The 18,224-nt window shown below is 42.8% G+C and overlaps 1 protein-coding gene and 1 long non-coding RNA gene across 2 annotated transcripts in view; one reads left to right on the top strand and one right to left on the bottom strand.

The window, feature by feature from the left end:
• Window positions 1–2,344: 2,344 nt before the first annotated feature.
• Window positions 2,345–3,553, bottom strand: LOC114793180 (uncharacterized). Its single transcript, XR_003750208.1, has 2 exons — window positions 2,977–3,553; window positions 2,345–2,719 (listed from the first exon to the last, which is right to left on the bottom strand). It is a non-coding gene; the product is annotated as an uncharacterized LOC114793180 (long non-coding RNA).
• The window catches only part of efnb3a (ephrin-B3a), a 31,895-nt gene continuing 16,650 nt past the window's right edge, over window positions 2,980–18,224 (top strand). Inside the window, exons 1-2 of the mRNA XM_028984929.1 lie at window positions 2,980–3,937; window positions 16,016–16,311. Coding sequence (XP_028840762.1) covers window positions 3,840–3,937; window positions 16,016–16,311 — 394 coding nt within the window. The 5' untranslated portion in view covers window positions 2,980–3,839. The remainder of the gene's footprint in view (window positions 3,938–16,015; window positions 16,312–18,224) is intronic.

Genomic DNA, 18,224 nt, shown 5'->3' with positions numbered 1-18,224 from the left:
TTTTTTCCCTCCTTGTATACATAAACTGAAAAGTATTTGAACTTTATGATTTGGAGCACTTTTAAGGCTGCTACCTTATTGTATTTTTTGAATATGTTTGAATTATTATTATAAATTTTTCTTTTTTGCTTTTTGCCTCCATGGAAAGTGTGATGAATGTATTAAAATGTAACAAATGTATAACATTGTTTAGATGAGGCCAGACCCTTTCAGCAATGCTGCAGGACACAAAAAAAGTCTGGCTTGAACACTCCGGAAAACCTAAATGTTTAGAAAAGAAACTAAACCAGAAGAACCCTGAACAAGGAAGATGCAATGACTGAACACACTGCATTCTCCTGCTGTTCATTCAAAACTCAATTTTGTTTTGTGTTCCTGGAAACAGGCTTAAGTGTTTTGTCTCATCAGACTTACTCTTTCTTTATAAATGTGAATGAATGGAGATACAGAGCGATGTATACCCCCCTTCTTTTTTTTCTATAATTAAATTCCTTTGGCAGATTAAAGCCAGGGATTTGCTGTGTGTAGCGAAAGAGCGATATCAAAGATTGTTTCCCTTTTTATTTTTTAAAGTTCAGTTTCATTTGTCTGATATCAAATGTGGGGGATATGCATCAAGAATCTTCCTATTAATTGCCCCCTTATCTTGTGAAAAAAAGACACTTTGAAGATGGGGGCATTGAAATTATCTGTAGTTTATCTTCTGAAATGGAAACCATCCCCGCCTGAAGCGTATTTCATTCAATATTTCCAATATTTCTTGTTTTTTTTTTTTTTTTTTTTTTTTTTTGGAGTGGGGACTGATGCCAGGCCTCCATTCACACAGAGAGGAGTGGATCACCAGTAGAAACAAGGTGCTGAAACAAGGTTTTAATGGGTGTGACTTTTTCGCCCTCTAATCCTTTTATAGAGACAAAAACTACACCCTTTTGTCTTGGAGAAAAAAAAAAAACAGTTGCAAGAGGAGTTCAGAAGAACGTGGAAATGCTCGAACAAGTTCTACTGAATGTTTCTCTCATGCGCCAACCCCCCCCAAAAAAGAAATTGAGAACTCTGTTGGTCAGTGGATTTAAGAGCAAAACTATAGAGTTGAAATAGACCTTTTTAACCCACATAAAAAAAAATGTGCGGGTGAGACTACAGCGCTTTTCAGAACATTTTGTAGAGAAACATGGATCCTTGGAGAAGAAGGATTTTTTTTTTTCTTTATTGTGTAGTTTTTGTGGAAATTACTGTTCTTGGACTGCCATCATTCCTGGAAGTATTGCAGAAAGAACACAGAAAAGCAAGGAAATCCAACAGACATACTTCAGCTCTTGCTGTGTTATGATGGTATGACTTTCTATTCTCTTTTTCAATTTGGAGATTTTTGAGCAGTTTGTACAATAACAGGCGTTTTTGTTGTTTTCAGGCTTTGCTCCTGCTGTGGAGGGGTAATGACTATGGTGGTGCTCAGGCGATCTCCGGTCCTGGTCACTAAACCTTGCAGCCGGCTGACTGTCCGATGACTCGGGAGATAGGATGGACCATTAGTTGCGCCGGACAAGATGAAGACCAGACCCTAATCCAGAGCAGAACCGGAGAGGTTGCACATACCAAGAACCACCTTCCAACTCTCTGTGGACAATGATTTTATTTTTGAAACTCTGGCGCCCCTGTCCCAGAGAACAGTCTGAAAGTAACTCGATGCTTTCACGATACAGACATCCGTGTATGCTCTCAACCCACACAGGATGCGTCCATCTTAGGCGGCATGGCACTGGCTGCCCTGTAAATAATGTACATTAATTTTTAACCCTCATTATGTTTTAGTTTTTCAATTATTTTTTTTATTTTTTTTTTTTTTTTAACATGCCTTAACTCTACAGAACCGTAGTGGGGATGATTTGAGGATCTACTTGGCTTTTACAAGACCAGCAAACCCCCAAGGAAAAGTGTGGAAAAAGAAGCAGAGATGGATAAGACTACATCTGTTGCAAGTTTTTGTTTGATATGGACTTTTTTTTTTTTTTTTTTTTTTTTTTCTTTTTTTTTTTTTTTTTTCCTCCATGAAGATGAGGGTTAGAAGCAAGAACAGTGACTGTCATTACTTACTGCAGTACAGTTTTAATCATCTGTAAATAAAGACAGCGAGGACTACCCACAGAACTAAGGGCATAGTATTTTCTGTGCAAAGATCAAAATATGTTAAGCAGAAAATAAACATCATTTTCAAACATGCTGTGTTTCCGGTTTTTCATTTTAGATTGCATAATAAAACACTATTGAACACTATTGAAGCAGCTTGTGATGTGTGCAAAGCACATATTGTGGAAATAAAAACTAACTATAACAACATCTATAATTTATTCGTTGAAATTCTAGTTTTATTACAGGTGACTTATTTTAACACACACGAGGGAAACAAAATGCATTCTTGATTATAACCCAAGTAATTAATCTGCGTGTAAGGTCACAAGCCAGTCACACGATGGCGCCACAGGCCAGCGTGTAGATTTCATTGCAGAAGCCACCTGTTCGAGATCCACAGCAAACGTGCTCGGCGTCGGACCAACACCAATACAGTCATCACCGCAATAAATAACAGCGACACGACCCATACAAAAAAAGCATATTGTGAGTCAAAAGATTACAGTCTGCCCCGTCGCACCAGACGTCTTCTTCAGAAGCAACGACCTTCACTCCAGCATTACGGTAACGATGGACAGCAGGGGGCGCACTAAATACAGAACAAAGGTTATTTCACCCAAATTCACGGCAATGCGCTTGACTATAAGACGCTCTAACATAAAAAATATATATATAAATTACGCTAATTCGTTTATACGTGCGAATAAATGCGATCATTTTTCTAAATAGATCGGAGTTCAGTTTCACGTTAAAATCTTTTTATGGAGTTAAAAAAAAAAAACACTAATTACTGAACACATGTTTTACTTAATGTAATAACAGAGGCTTAGTCTACAGGACACATACACGCCGTGCCTTCGTCCCTCCTCCTCCTCCTCCTCAGACGCGCCTGCACTGACAGCGCGCGAGTCAAGTGCGGACATCCGGAGCCGAGAGGCGACGCGACGCGACGCGCATCTTCAGTGGCCGCCGCGTCGCTTTCATCATCATCATCATCATCACCACCATCATCGCCGCCGTGGCTCCGCATCATACGCGCCGGTGAGGACAAAGCCCACGTGTTGGCGCGAACCTCTGCGTGTCTCGGACATTCGCTTTTTTTCTGCCTCCCTTTGTCTCACCAGGCAATAAGTGGACATTTGTTGTATATTCGGACGTAGCGGACCTCTTCTTTATTTTTTTTAAGTTGGAGGCGAGTTGAGTGCTGGCGGACAGGACGGAATAACTCGGACCTTTTAAAATACAGAAGTTTCTGCATTAGCGAGGGACTGAGTTGGACATGGACATGATAAAAAGGGGAAAGGAACGTTCTAACGACGGATAAGAGATGGACGACGGTCTTACGACGCGAACTGAGAGCTCGGAAAGGAGGCTGAAATTCAGTCAAAAATAGCAGAAACCAAAAGGAATAAATATACACTTGTCAAAAAGCAAAAAAAAAAAAAACTATTTTGCGGGGTTATTTTGTGAGTTGTTTTTTTTTCTCATTTTCTTTTACACTTGAACTGAACTTGACAGTCATTTGAAGGCACCAGCCAGCCTTAATCGGCGCGGGGAATCGATTAACGTCGCGATTAGTCGCGATTATTCCTTTCGGCGCCCTTCGTGACTGCGGCGGCCGAGGTCACGCCGTCTCTGCTGCGTGCTCCGGGGGATTTGGTCAACTTCAGCCGGGCTTTGTCTGCAGCGCTCCCTCAGCGCGGGTGGCCATGGCGCTCCTGGGGCTGCTGCTCGGCTTTCTCCTGGACGCCTCGGGAGCCGCGGCGACCAACCTGGAGCCCGTCTACTGGAACTCCCTCAACGAAAGGTACCGGCGCGTCACCGGCTCTCGGCCCATTTTTTTTTTTTTTTTTTTTGTGGCTGTAAATGACCCTGCAGTTGTTCCTCCGGGCTTCTCGGGCGGAGACTTTCCACGGAAGCCGAGAGGCAGGTCGAGCAGAAAGCGGCGTTTGTTAATAAGACCATTGTCACCGTAGTCTCTGTCTTCTGAGGTGACCTGTGCTTTGTTAAATGCGTCCTCGTTTTGGATCCGGTGCAGGAGTGAGCGTGGGAAACTTCAGGGAGTCCGTGGTCAGGCGACAGTGTCCCGAGGCGGAGGTCTGGGCCGGTGGGGTCGAGCCCCCTCATTAAGGTTCACGGGGCCCAGCGCTGGGACGTTATTCGGGGATCAACAGGCAGCCTGGACTCCGGCTGGTACATGAAACGCATAAACAATGAGGTCAGCGTTGTTATTTAATGCTGATTGTAAGATGGGAATTCTTAGTGGAGATCAGAGCGTTCGGAAGAGCGCAGCTCGGTGACTGAGACGCACCGGGGTGGGAGTCATTTATGACACAGAGATGTTGTTACAAAAGCAGATTATTACCAAAAAAAAAAAATAGAGGCAGAGAGAGAAGAAAGAGGAGACAAGGGTCGGGAGAGAATGAAATGACAGGAGCAGAAAAGAGAGCGAGGCGGTGAGGCAATGAGGGGAAAGCGATGGGGGACAGATAAAGACTGAAAGCAAGAGGTGAGTGCAGTCGTTTGAAGCAAGAACTCATCCATATTTAGAGACCTGTTCCACTCCTGACTGAAAAGGTCAGCATGTTTACCCATGGCCCATCAGGCAACATTTCGGACCTCTGATGTCTGGGGACTCGCGCACACACACACACAGAGAATACTAACAGACTGTCTTTATTGGATGTTTAAGACCCATAAGGGCACGTACCAGTAAACCCACCGTCCTGTTGAGGCGAATTTAAAGAGGATGAAAGATCAGAGCATCCTGTAATCTCACACATGACAAGAATTCTGATATAAACGCTTCCCTTGCACTGATTTAAGATTTTTATGCTTCCAAGATGACGATGGCAGGATGTTCTGTCGAATGTGATTCATCAAGAACGGCTTGAGGGGACGTCTTCAGTTTTAGTAAATAGTTGTACTTTTAAGACCAGCAATGCATACAGCATATAAAACAGAGGCGGGACTCAAAGAGGTGGGGGTCAAAGGTCAAGGTCATTGCGATCACATATATGATCACATTGTATTAGACAAAGGCCTACCACTCACAGCAGCCAATAAAATGTGCATAAACTAAGGAGATTACAAAAAGGTGTAGATTTTCCAATACAACTTTTATATTATCTTAGAATTGAGTTCCAAATCCTTGAGAAGCCGTGATTTCAGTACAAAGCACTAATAACAAAGCAACTGTGAAAAAGGGTTGAAAGGCCATCAGACTATGAATCTTAAGTCCTTTAACTGTGGAAACCGGCAAGATGAAAAATGGTGTGATTGAGACGCGACGAGTGACGAAAGGTCTCTGGCCTTGCAACGCTAATTGGAAAGCCACACGGGCAACTCATTTCCTAAACAGTCACCAATCAGACAATGATGATGTGTTAAGCAGCTGCACTCTGCATAGCTGCATAGCTAAATATGCCTTATTTCCCCTAACAGCCGTAAAATGGCTTTGCACCACTGCCAAGATCACAATCCTCGGTGGGGGACTTCTGCTCGCTTCCTCTATCCAGCAGTGTGCAGGCCGCTAGATCATGTGTGCAGCGGTGCAAAGACTCAAACAAATGTAGATTTCCGCTTCTCGCATGAGCCTCGCAAAATCTCCACTGGAGATTGTGGGACTGGCACCAGTGCCAGTGAAGAAAGATGAGGACATCAGGAGAAAAAGTTCACCCTGGAGGGTCCAATGAGGTTCATGTAAAATTGCATGAGGCGGATACGTTGTGCTCTAGTGGACCTGCTGAAGTAAGCAGAAAAAACACACACACACACACACACACACACACACACACACAGAAATGTCCTAATGGAGATGTGTGGCCATGGATGGAGCATGAAAAAAAGTTCCTCACTGCAGACTGCATCTTCATCAGGAACATTGGGCTTGCAAATGGTTGTCTCTCAGTCTGCACCATTAGTGATGCGACTCCTTCACAATTTCATTGTTGTTGTGTCAGTACAATGGCATGTTTCTTTGGAATGTGTTTCTGTGAATAGTTAAGTGATCGTTTTAAACAAAGCGGGTTTGCATTCATTCACAGCAGCCTGAAGCAATATTTTTTTTCACCACCCGGCATTGGTCAGTGCTTTGCCACATCCCATTTGGCAAGTGTCACTGCTCGCAAAGGCCTCTTCTAGCCAACAGAGAATGCTTTGGTTCTTTCTTGGAAATGCAGCCTCACAAATGTCTTTTAATTCTGCAAGAATACGGATTCATCTTGCATGCTCTGCTCCTCTGAGATTTAGGTGAGGGGACCCTGAGGATGGCAAAGCCATCACTGTTGAGGAATGGCTTGTTGGGATCATTATTTTGCAGTGGAACCCTTCCTGTTTTAATCTTCAACTTTATTACAGATGGCGTGTATATGCTAATATGTATGTTAATTTGTTAATACGAAGGCCATATTTGAAGTGAAAGTGTCATTGTGATGCACAGCATAGCACACACTGCACACAACAAAAATTTGTGAGCAACCATCAAAGGCGCCCCAGGGAGCCGTGTGTGGGGAGGGTGCCTTGCTCGAGGTATTTCGGTTACTAAACAAGCCGTGGCTCAATAAGCTAATTACGATCTGTATCTTCGCTAAAAGTCAACTGAGAGCTCAAATTTGCTTTCTTTTCTCACTCCAAATATGCTGATGGGAAATAAAATCAAATCAACCAAAACTATTTCAAATGTATGTTTAAATGCACTAATATCAAGCAGAGCAGCGTGTGCAGATTTTGCGGTTAGTTGATGTGAGGAACGGTGGTGCCCTGTTGCGTGGGCAGATTGCTCCAGGATGGTTGCAGCCTATTTGTGTAGGCAGATTGCTGCAGGTCATCTGAGCTTGTCCACACTTCACAGATTCTTGATGGGATTGAGGTCAAGACTTGGGGCCTCTGCAGGACCTTCAGCTTTTTGATCTTGAGTTAAAAATAGATTTCCTGTATCAGAGGAAACTTTTTTTGGAGGGTGTTCTGCTTTATCTTGTTCTGGTCCCAAATACAATAGTGTCTATGCATAAATTGGATGTAAATGAATTTATCTGCAAATATCTTTTTTTCCACTACATTTAATTTTACATTTACAGCATTTACCAGACACCCTTATCCAGAGCGACCTACAGTCAGTAGTTACAGGGACAGTCCCCCCCTGGAGCAACTTAGTGTTAAGTGTCTTGCTCAGGGACACAATGGTAGTAAGTGGAATTTGAACCTGGGTCTTCTGGTTCATAGATGAGTGTGTTACCCACTAGGCTACTACCACCCATGGTCCACTACATATGTACTAGTAGATGGACCAAATAGTTGATGATCCTAAACATGATCACCTAATTGTTTGACTTTAATATTTTTTGCTTATGATCTTTTAATGGACATCAGACTAATTTATGCTATTTTACTAATAGATTGTAGTCCAATGAGTGACATTACAGACTTTTGTCCTTACATTAGTAGATTAAGCAAGAGTCCTGTCACAAAAGTCATAAATGGACATTAGAGCCGTAATCTATCAAACTACTTTTAATTTAGTGACTTTAATTTAAGTGAAACATATTTTACTCAAGTGGAGGAGTCCTTGGTTTAGGATTAGGATGCTTCATCCACCACTGGCTGATGCCGACTCACTCTTCACTGCATGTTCCTCTGTGCCTGCATGTGTCACCTGGACGTGGACATGCAGGGTCAGCGAGGTTCGTGAGCGGGGATGGGGGGTCGCTGACTCTCCGAGCCAAATACTTTACGCTCAGTAAACAACTGTAAGCATTTGTGAGCGCGGTCTGTGTCCCTGCATCGCTCAGGGAAAAGTTGTTGTACAACTCTCCGCCTCAAAAACGCATTAAAAATTAATCCTTCACAGGCCGTTCAATATTTAATGACTCTGCTGCTAATTGGCCACAGATAAAAGCCTGGTTAACTGGGTTAAGCGTTTCAGATTAAAACATTTTAAGGGTTGGAAGAAAAGAAAGAAAATGTGCACGCTGAGATGGGTCAGCGTGTGCAGGAATTAGTAGGGACCAACTGTGGCTCAGGTCCTTGTGCGTTTTTTTTTTTTTTCATTGTCTAAAGCATAAGCTGTAAAACAGTCATTACGTGTGTATGTGTGTGTCACTGTGCATTACTCTGCTTGTGTGTTAACTTGCAGTTGAGTGGTTGACAGGTTTTCTCACCACTTCGGCAAACACATGGAGACCGACGGGTAGCAGTCAGTCAATAAAAATCAATTGAGCAACTAATGAAGTCAGTCAAGGGTTTTGACGTGTGTCTGTTGTGGTGGGTCGGTGGGCGGGGTGGCTTCTGTATATGAAAGACATGACAACATGACATTTTATGTACGTTTGGATGTTGATAGGGTGTTTGGGGGGGATTTTACCCCCAATGCCCCATCCTTTGGATCAGACCACCATCTACCAGAATAACAGATTATGCTCTCTCTCACTCTCTCTGTCTCTATTAATTATGGGTGGAAATCACATAATTGCACACACACACACACACCCACACACACATATGGACTTGTTTATACATTAAAGAGAAAGGGTATTGTAGAAGACTTTTAACAGTGCTTGCCTTCAGATCCGTCCACTTTTTTTTTGGCTTTAAAAAGACATGATGATATGTTGCTGCATTGGTTTTACTGTTACTAGTTCCTGAATAATACAGAGGTGCTGTCTAAGGTGCTGATTGACCGCTGCATGTGGTACAGAATCGTATGTGTTTTAGTTGTAAGGTGTAATATCACTGTATTAGAGAAAAATATATAGGATTTAAGTGAAAATATGCATCTGAGAGAGCGACGGAGAGCAAGCTGCTGGGTAGAAAAAGGTATAATTTACTAGGCATCAAAAGACAAATTTGTTGCATTTTGTAATGAGAGCATTTTGCTTACATGAAATTGTTCCTGTGTGGATTTATTTCCCCCCTGCACTACCTCACGGTATCTAACCATTCTTGTCTCAGGCACCTAATCAAAAATCCCTGCCATTATGTGAGAATCCGTTGTTGGGAACGGTGTAATTCCAGCCTACAGATAGCGCTGGTGGTTGGGGGGGGCGGAGCCAGAAACGCGGCGGACTGACTTCACTTTTTCACCTGTGCATTTTATCAGCACATCTTTTCTTTCCTCTCTCTTGACGTTCACTGTGTCCCTGTCTCTTTTTTTTCGACGTTCATCATTCATTTTCTGTCATTTCTTCTGTCCCTTCTCCTTCCTTTCCTCCTGTCATCCTCTCCTCATTGTCCTCTTTTTTTTTTTTTTCCTGCTTCCTTATTTTCTGCCTGCATCCCCCTTCCCTCTGTTCGTGAAAGGTTAAGCAGCATGAGCAATGCCAGCATCATGCTGCATGTGAAGGGGGGGAGGCGGGGGTTGTTAACCTGCAAACAACAAATGTCAAATTACATAGAATAACAATGTCATCCGATGCGGCGTACGACGTGAAACGAGTCATTCAGTAAAAAACATTTCTTTTTCTTACAGTGGAAATGCACAGCACCCATTATCCAGCCGCCCTGTTTAAACCTCATTATCTCCATCTCTTATCTCTGCTATTCTGTGGTTCGTCCCTTTTTTCTTGCCCTTTTTTTTTCTGCTTCGCTTCTCTTGAAATTCCTCATCTATCATGTACGTAGTATGCCTCTCTTTCTGTGTTATTCTGAAAGTTTAAAAGTGTGTGAGAGAGAGTAAGCGCAGGAGCAAGCGCCGTGAGGAGGATGATGACGAGGGCACACCCTCTTCCTCCTCAAAGCAGAAGGCCCTCGCTGTTCCCCCCTTCGCTGCCAGCTGCTTGGTAATGCGGCCCTGATGTATGTTTCGATTGGCGGGAGCCTTGAGGGGGTCTTCCGTTGGTCTACCAAGTGCGGGTTGACTTATCACATCACATCCGTAAGGAGGAAGGATATGTGCTGTCTCCCACGGTGACAGAAGCAGAAATGTATGTAGCTGATGCCCATGTGTTGTCTCGTCCGGGGGCTCGTCAGATGCTCTTGTATCTCACTGTGTATGTGTGTGTGTGTGTGTGTGCGTGTGTGTGTGTGTGTGTGTGTGTGTGTGTTTAGGTGATAGATGAGTCATGTTGCTGGAATGAGACACTTATAAAGGGGACCTTAACTCATTAAATAGCGGCGATAACAGCATGAAACAACACTCAGAGCGCACTCTGGCCAGTCAGCTGACACTCAACAATACTCAAGGGCCTCAGTGGCGCTGACCTTCGCTCTGACCAAGTCCAAAGACACAGGCACGCATTCATTTTAAAAATGGATTTGAAATGCTGAGGGAGCGTTCAGAATTTGAATAAAGTCACAATTTTAAGGCAACTTGCTGAACGTCTTGGCAATGATGCGTTATTTGGACTAAAGTTAATTCGTTGTTTGAACTGTATGCATGTGACTTGAAATGTTCAGTTTACTTTGCATTTTCATCCAAATATATACTTGCCAAGGAAAGCCAATAGACAATATGCAAACACAAGTGTGAATACCTTGATGTCATTGTCACATCTGTTTCTTTTCATTGGCCAGATTTTGGTGTAGTTCAGTTTTCTTTGTCAAAATTTCTGCTGTTAATTGCAAAGCTGCTTAACAGCAATGAATACTGACTCCTTGATAAAAACCTGAGTGGGTTTTTATGGTGCAGGTGCGAGCTGAAATGCGGTGACATGAGTTTTAGTCACCGCACTATATTAAGCTGCTTTGAGGAAAAAAAAAAAACCTGCTCCCTGCAAATAAGATGCAAGGCCATATGAGAGAAAGTGGAATATATCCACGTTTTCACATTCAGGTGTTAACTATTAAAGAAATATTAACCCTCCCCCTGTACAAACTACAGTTGAAGGTGTGTTGATATCATGGTTCAGACTGGTTCGAGAAGAGATTTTCATCAAGTGGCCTTCGCTATCTCATCGGGACACCTCGGGACAGTCTTCAAGGCTATGCATTAAGCATATCTGATCTAAATGATCTGTTTAATGACATGCTCATTCAATATTTTCTTCATTCAGTAATTTTGTTCAGTTTAACACACATGACCTTTCAAGGTTAGGGGGTTAAATAGTTCCTCTTGAAACTTTATAAACTCGTTTTTTCTTATTCTTCTTCTTCTCATAGTATGAAAAGGAAAGAAATGTGCTCCCATTCCTAGCCCATTTGCCCTGTTTTTTCACACAAGAAAAGTTATATAGTTGACCCAGAAACTTAGTTTGATGATTGCCCCAGTACTGAATAATTTACAGCGAGATGTTTTATGTCCTTATACATCAGTAACACATTTCAATGGGCATCTTCTGTATAAAATTGTATAAAAAGTGCAAATGAAGCAAACGAAAGTTAACGCAAAAGTCCGACTGGCTTATAACAATCATTAATGTTTTATTTTGCTGCTGTCAAGTTGTCATTTTAGTCATGGGAGAGAAGGACACCTGAACAGGGGTGAAATAGGATTTTAATTATAAAATAACATAATGGTAACAGGAGGCAAAAATGAATGAACAGGGATTGAATGAAGAGGGATTAGTTCAAGTTAAACAGTGGACAAACTCAAAGCCAAGGACAAACTTAAACCAAGACAAAAAATGAACAACAATACATGTAGGTAGCGATTTCCATCAGCCACTTTGGCAGATGAGTGATAAAACTGAAGAAATTTGGGGAAAAGTAGATAAATCATGCCATCATTGATCACATTGATTACTAGTTAACATTTCAAAAGCATCTCAGTACAATTGGCAGTCTTGGCAGTGTTGCAGGTCCCAGATTACTGAACTGGGTCTTTGTCCTCTGCCTTGCCTCATCCTACCGGACTACCTTGATTGTTACGAGGTAGATGTGTGATTGGACTGGGATCTGAGGAATTTGGAGGCCGTGTCAGCAATGTGGCGAAGGTGCTTTATCCTGCTAAAAGAGGCTATTGCCATTAGTGAATGCTGTTGAAGGGGCTTATGTTCTTTGCAACATGAATGCTGGACCCATGTTTTGCGGGTGAATGTTGCCCAGAGCTTCACACTGCCTCGGGCGGCTTATCTTCTTCTCGTATTTCACCATGCTGCCATCTGTGCAGCTGGTAAACAATGCAGTCACACCTGGACATCCGCATGATCTCATAGACATTGTGAATCATCGTGATTCATCCTCCCCGTTCTTTTTTCTTCAGCTCTGACACTAACATACCCAATTTTGGAGCGTTCAGTGGTCAGGAAGCACTGTGTCTCCTGTCATGGACACCATAACATTTTTCAGCAAAATGTGCCCTTTTCTCCCCATTCTCTGTCATTGGACTGGCACCTGTTAGTAGGTACTAACAGGTGTTTTTGTCATTATGATGGGCAGAAAGTACAGAGCACGGTGCACACAACGAAACATATTTTCTGCATTTAACCGATCACTATTTTGTGAGCAGTGGGCAGGTATGAAATGTGCCCGGGGAGCAATGTGTGGGGACGGCACCTTGCTCAAGGGGACCTCAGTGAAGGCCATTGCTCACAACTCACTATGACAAGGGGGCATGGTGAGACAATGAAATTTATTCACTTCGACTGGCAATGATTGTGGCTGATTGTTCTGCACTGGCCCTTTTGTATCCAGTTACTTCAAACAGTATAAATAATTAAGTATACACTGAGTAATTATTTGGAACTTTCAATGACTCAAGCAGCGATTTACAAGACTGTGCCCTCAGTCAGCTGTTTCTTATTGGACCACAGAAATGGTTCTGAAAATGTGAGCCTCACAGTACTGCACCTGGCATTTGTGTACCGCTTTCAAAGGCCACTTTGAGACGAAAGGTAAATCATTCAGGCTTTTCCATCGTTTAAGTGAATTCCATTGAGTCCTAACGAAATTTTGTCTCAAACTGATTGAATTGTCACAATTGTATTTATAGCAGATTTGTATTGAGCAAGTCAAGAGGAAAAGCCCCACTAAAATATAGAAGCTTTGATAACACCTCAACAGGAAGCAATTTTCCATAAATCCAACTGCCCCCTGGGGCTCGTGATCAGTGGCCAGCTTTTGGCTGCTCCAGAGGGGGTGGAGAGAAGAAGCAGGGCTCCCTGGGTGGTCAGACGAGATTCTCCACAGATGAGGGGTTGAGTGGTTAGCTGGCTTTGTGTAGCTTGGTATTTGCGGGGCTGTGGGTAGCAGACCTGTGGCTCAATGAAGGATGACTTCCTTCATCAAGGTCATCAATGCAGCAAAGCTCAGAGTAAATATGGGCATTTCAGATTAAATCTGACAACATATGGACCAAAGACAGTCACATTGCAACATAGTCAACATAGTAATGATTTGAAATCAGTCTTTCTAGTATATCTTGGTGATATACCGATATGAAAAAATTAATGATCACAATAAAATATTTTATCAAACAATGACTGATATCACTTGTCAATAATCTGGTATATTAATTATACCACTGACAAAATGTAAAGCAATAATAATCCACCAATCAGCTTCTGTCTAGTGTTTTTGGACATAAAAGGAACAGAAACTAGAACTTAAATGACTAGAACTGAATAAACCAAAATGTTGAGATTGTTCAACAGGTGAAGATTCTTTTGAGAAATGTTTTGGTCTGTGGATTATACTTGATGGAGCCAAAAGTCAAAATCATGCTTTAGTGGTACCAACACTGACCTGGAACCACGTTTTTAGGAAAACAGTAGTGTGCATGGAACTGTCACAGTAGAAATGTTTACTCCGCCATGGCCAGTCCTATCACTGGGTGACATCTCTATGTTCCCTATGCGCTTTCATGTGTGTGTTAATGATTCAGACGGCCACTTTCACACGGAAAAGATTAGAGCTGTATTTTGCTTATATAGCATAAATAAGTCAGGAGAATCCATCGTGTTCGTGCAGATTGGGAGAAGGAGGCTCTTGTGCTTCGTACGCAAGTGCCGCTGATGAAAGGCCCGGCCTGTCAAGGTATGTTTTCAGCGCTCAGATCCTCTCTCCACCCAACGTACATCCACTGACAGCCGCTTTAGCCCTGCAGAACATGATGTTCTAAATGATTTATACTGTTCAGATGAGTGTCTGCTATAACCGGCCAGTGTTTGGGACACCTGGACTGCAGCGGTGCTCTGTGTGAGAAGACCCAGCTGAACTCCAGGAACATTTCAATGGAAGGCCAATGCAAGATGACAAGTGTGTCACATATTCTCTTAAGTATAGATATTCCAAACATTTATAAAATTTATATAATCCAGCACATTTTACCTATGTGCCTAAGATAAAAATATATCACCATTTCAACATGATACATTTTTAATAAATTGTTCGTCAATAGGTTCAATTGGTTATAACCTTATGCTGGTGGAACCAGTGTTATTTACTTCTGAGTAAAGGCCGCATTTGCACTAAACTTCCTAAATTGTTACAAAACAGATTAGATAGATTTCCAAAATGGTTTTGAAAAATGGATGAGATAACAGTCCTAAGAACAAATCTAACAATCAATAAAATATTTTATTCGAATCCCACTGAAATGCATAAAAACATTTTGTACCTGAATAAATGACATCTAGACCTATAGATTCTACTTTTCCTTTTTTACTATGTGCACATGACTAAGTTTGAGATATTTTCTGAGTAAAGGAAAAAAATCTCTCCTAAATCAAGTTCATGGTGAAACTGGAAAAACCACGGAAATAATGACTGTTGTGTTATAGATTGTACGTGATGTATACCCGCTGACAAAAAGCCTCTCTCCCCTGTCCGATGCTCTTTCCTTTTCTCTCTCTTGGTTTATGTGCCAACACGCCTCTCCATCGCGATTAATTCGACTCCTGCATCCTAGTCCGCACTGAATGGAAATGTCACACTATTCTCAGGGCATTAAACTCTTTCTGGAGAGCATGCTGAAGACTCCAAACCGTGCCTTTATCTCATTTAAGGGTAATTTTTTTTAGGTGAATTGTTCACCCCCCACCCAGAGAAATGCCCCCCTTTTACATTTGCTAAATGAAACTGAAATGTCACGCAGTAAATGCCAAGAGAGCAAAGCACTGCATTTAGAGCAAAATCTCCAACAGATCAGCACTGGATAAATATAGCAACGCCTTTCCTGCCTGAGCTGCAACTCTGAGTTCTTTTATTTTTTTTCCAGTGAATCACTCAGTTCCTAAAGTCCACAATGCGGAGGCTTGTGTTTCTACTCGGCTTTTGAAATCGTCTAATGTATCTTTACAGGCTGACAGCTACCCAGTTACCCGATGGATGTGGTTCTGGGCATTTTTCTTGTTTCATTTTGCTTTTATTTAACCAAACACAGCTGCTTTTGTTTCTGCTGCAGTCCTCGTTCAGCCGTTTAATTATGTTCTGTTGTCATTCCTGCTGCTCCGAGACACTCCGAGCACACGGGTTCTCTTAATGATAAAATAATGCGCTGGGCCTGAAGGGCTCTCCATTACTCTCATCAGTCACTCACACACCCACACACTCATACACGCACAAACGCAAACACACACTAATGTACACCCACTGCTCAACCAAACATTTTCATACACACACTCATAAACACCCACAACCACACAAGCTAGGTACAGGCAAACACTTATTATACATCTACTCGTACTCACACTGACAGTCGCACCCTTCACACGTACAAAAGGGCGCCTGTACATGTGAAGGGCGCCTGTCGTGGCTGCTCACCAAAGTGATGGGTTAAATGCAGAGGACTGCATTGTGTGCACTGTGTGCTGTGCTTGACAATAACTTTACTTTCATTTGCCCTTTATTTGTACAGAAAGGCTTTCAGACAAACACTAATCATGAAACACACTCACACAAAGATCTCACATTTTATTCTGTTGTCATAGAGAGACTTAAAGAATCCAGCAGGACATCTGCCAGAGTGGGAAAATGTGTCTGACGCTATCACTTTTATCTCTCCCTTCCACAGATTTGGTGACGACAGGGGGTATGTGTTATACCCTCAGATAGGGGACCGCTTGGACCTGATCTGTCCGGCATCGTACCCTCCCAGTCCAAGGGCCCCCTCCGAATACGAGTTCTACAAGCTCTACCTGGTGTCCAAGCGCGAGCAGGCAGACCGCTGCGAGGTGATTGGCACCCCCAACCTCCTGCTCACCTGTGACAAGCCTAACAGTGACATGCGTTTCACCATCAAGTTCCAAGAGTTCTCTCCCAACCTGTGGGGACACGAGTTTAAGACCATGCATGACTACTACATCTTAGGTATGAAGCATGTGTACGTGTGTGTATATCAAATCATATCACAATTGTATCACAATTAAAAAACATGCAAGACAGAGCAACGGCAAGGCACATGAGGCGGACCTTCACACACATTTATCACAAAATTAACAGCAACCAGTGAGGACAAGACAAGGCACAGGGAAAGCTTGGCACAGGTAATGGCTACTATGACCACTGAGGCTGGGCGTGATAGCAGTGTATTTTTTTTAGATTCTCCCCATGTTGGTTCTCCATCCAAAGGCCTGCACACTTGGTGGATTGGCAACTGATGAGAGAATGGTGTGTGCGCCTGGGATTAGTCCCCATGGACTAATTCTGTTGAGAGTGTATAAGGGTAAAAATTGTAGCTATTTGTCCATAGTGAAACTGGGTCAGTAGCAGCAATGGGGCTTGAACCTTTGTTTTTCTGCTGATTGACAGTTTGGTGTTAGATTACCAGCACATTAACACGCCTGCTGTTCTGCTATTAAGGATCACTTTTGCACATTGGGAGAATGCATCAGTTCTGTTGTAATTCTGAACAGGGCTGACTGTGCCAAGGCATCCTTTTCTTGTCACTCTGTCTTTTTGCTGGAGTCCATTGACTGAAAGGTTAACTTAATCCCAAAGGCTTTTCAGAACAAGGTTCTATTGTAGTATTTCCATGTTTTTGCTACATCACTTCCTTCTTGTGTGTAAACAAGATGCCTAGACAACTTGTCAACACCATGACAATATCATCTAAACACATTTTATGCTTTGAAAATGCCTTGTCCTATAACCAGTTTCAGATGCGTTCACTTCATGACTCTCAGCGATGACAGGAAGAAGAGAGATGGAGACAAGCAGTTTTTCTGCTGTGTAATGGGCGCATCGATGTACAAATAGAAATAAAAGAAAATGTTTCCAGGAAAACCTCCAATGTCCATTATACCCTGCTCAAAAATAAAGGGAAAACTTAAACAACAAAATGTAACTCCAAGCCAATCACTTCTGTGAAATTAAACTGTCCACTTAGGAAGCAACACTGATTGAAAATCAATTTCACGTACCAATGAAAAAGACAACAGGTGGAAATTATAGGCAATTAGCAAGACGTCCCCAGTAAAGTTGTGGTTGTGCAAGTGGTGACCACAGACCACTTCTCAGTTCCTATGCTGTCTGGCTAATGTTTGGTCAGGTGTGAATGCTGGCGGTGCTTTCACTCAAGTGTTAGCTTGAGACGGAGTCTACAAACTAAAAGAGGCTCAGGTAGTGCAGATCACCCAGGATGTTTGCTGTGTCTGTCAGCATAGTGTACAGTGCATGGAGGCACTTCCAGGAGGCCACAAATGTGCATGGTCAGAAACAAGACTCCATGATGGTGGAACGAGGGCACGACATCCATAGGTGGGGGTTGTGCTTACAACCCAAAACTGTACACGTTTGGCATTTGCCAGAGAACACCAAGATTATCAAATTCGCCACTGGCGTCCTGTGCTCATCACAGATGAAAGCAGGTTCACACTGAGCATGTGTGGCAGAGACTTGAAACGCCATGGAGAACTTTCTGCTGCCTGCAGCATCCTCCAGCATGACCAGTTTGGCAGTGGGTCAGTAATGGTGTGGGGTGGCATTTCTTTGGGAGGCCACACAGCCCTCCATGTGCTCACCAGAGGTATCCTGACTGCCATTAGGTACCGAGATTAAATCCTCAGACCCTTTGTGAGATCATATGCTGGTGAGGTTGGTCTTGGGTTCCTCCTAATGCAAGACAATGCTCGACCTCTCATGGCTGGAATGTGTCAGCAGTTCCTGCAGGACGAAGGCACTGACACTGTGGACTGGCCCGAGCACATCTGGGACATCATGTCTCGCTCCATCCACCAACTCCACATTGCACTACAGACTGTCCAGGAGCTGGCAGATGCTTT

Source organism: Denticeps clupeoides, chromosome 6 (genome assembly GCF_900700375.1).
Source record: "Denticeps clupeoides chromosome 6, fDenClu1.1, whole genome shotgun sequence".
Lineage (NCBI taxonomy): Eukaryota > Metazoa > Chordata > Actinopteri > Clupeiformes > Denticipitidae > Denticeps > Denticeps clupeoides.
The sequence above is the reverse complement of the archived record's forward strand: the minus strand, read 5'-3'. Positions and strand labels throughout refer to the sequence as shown.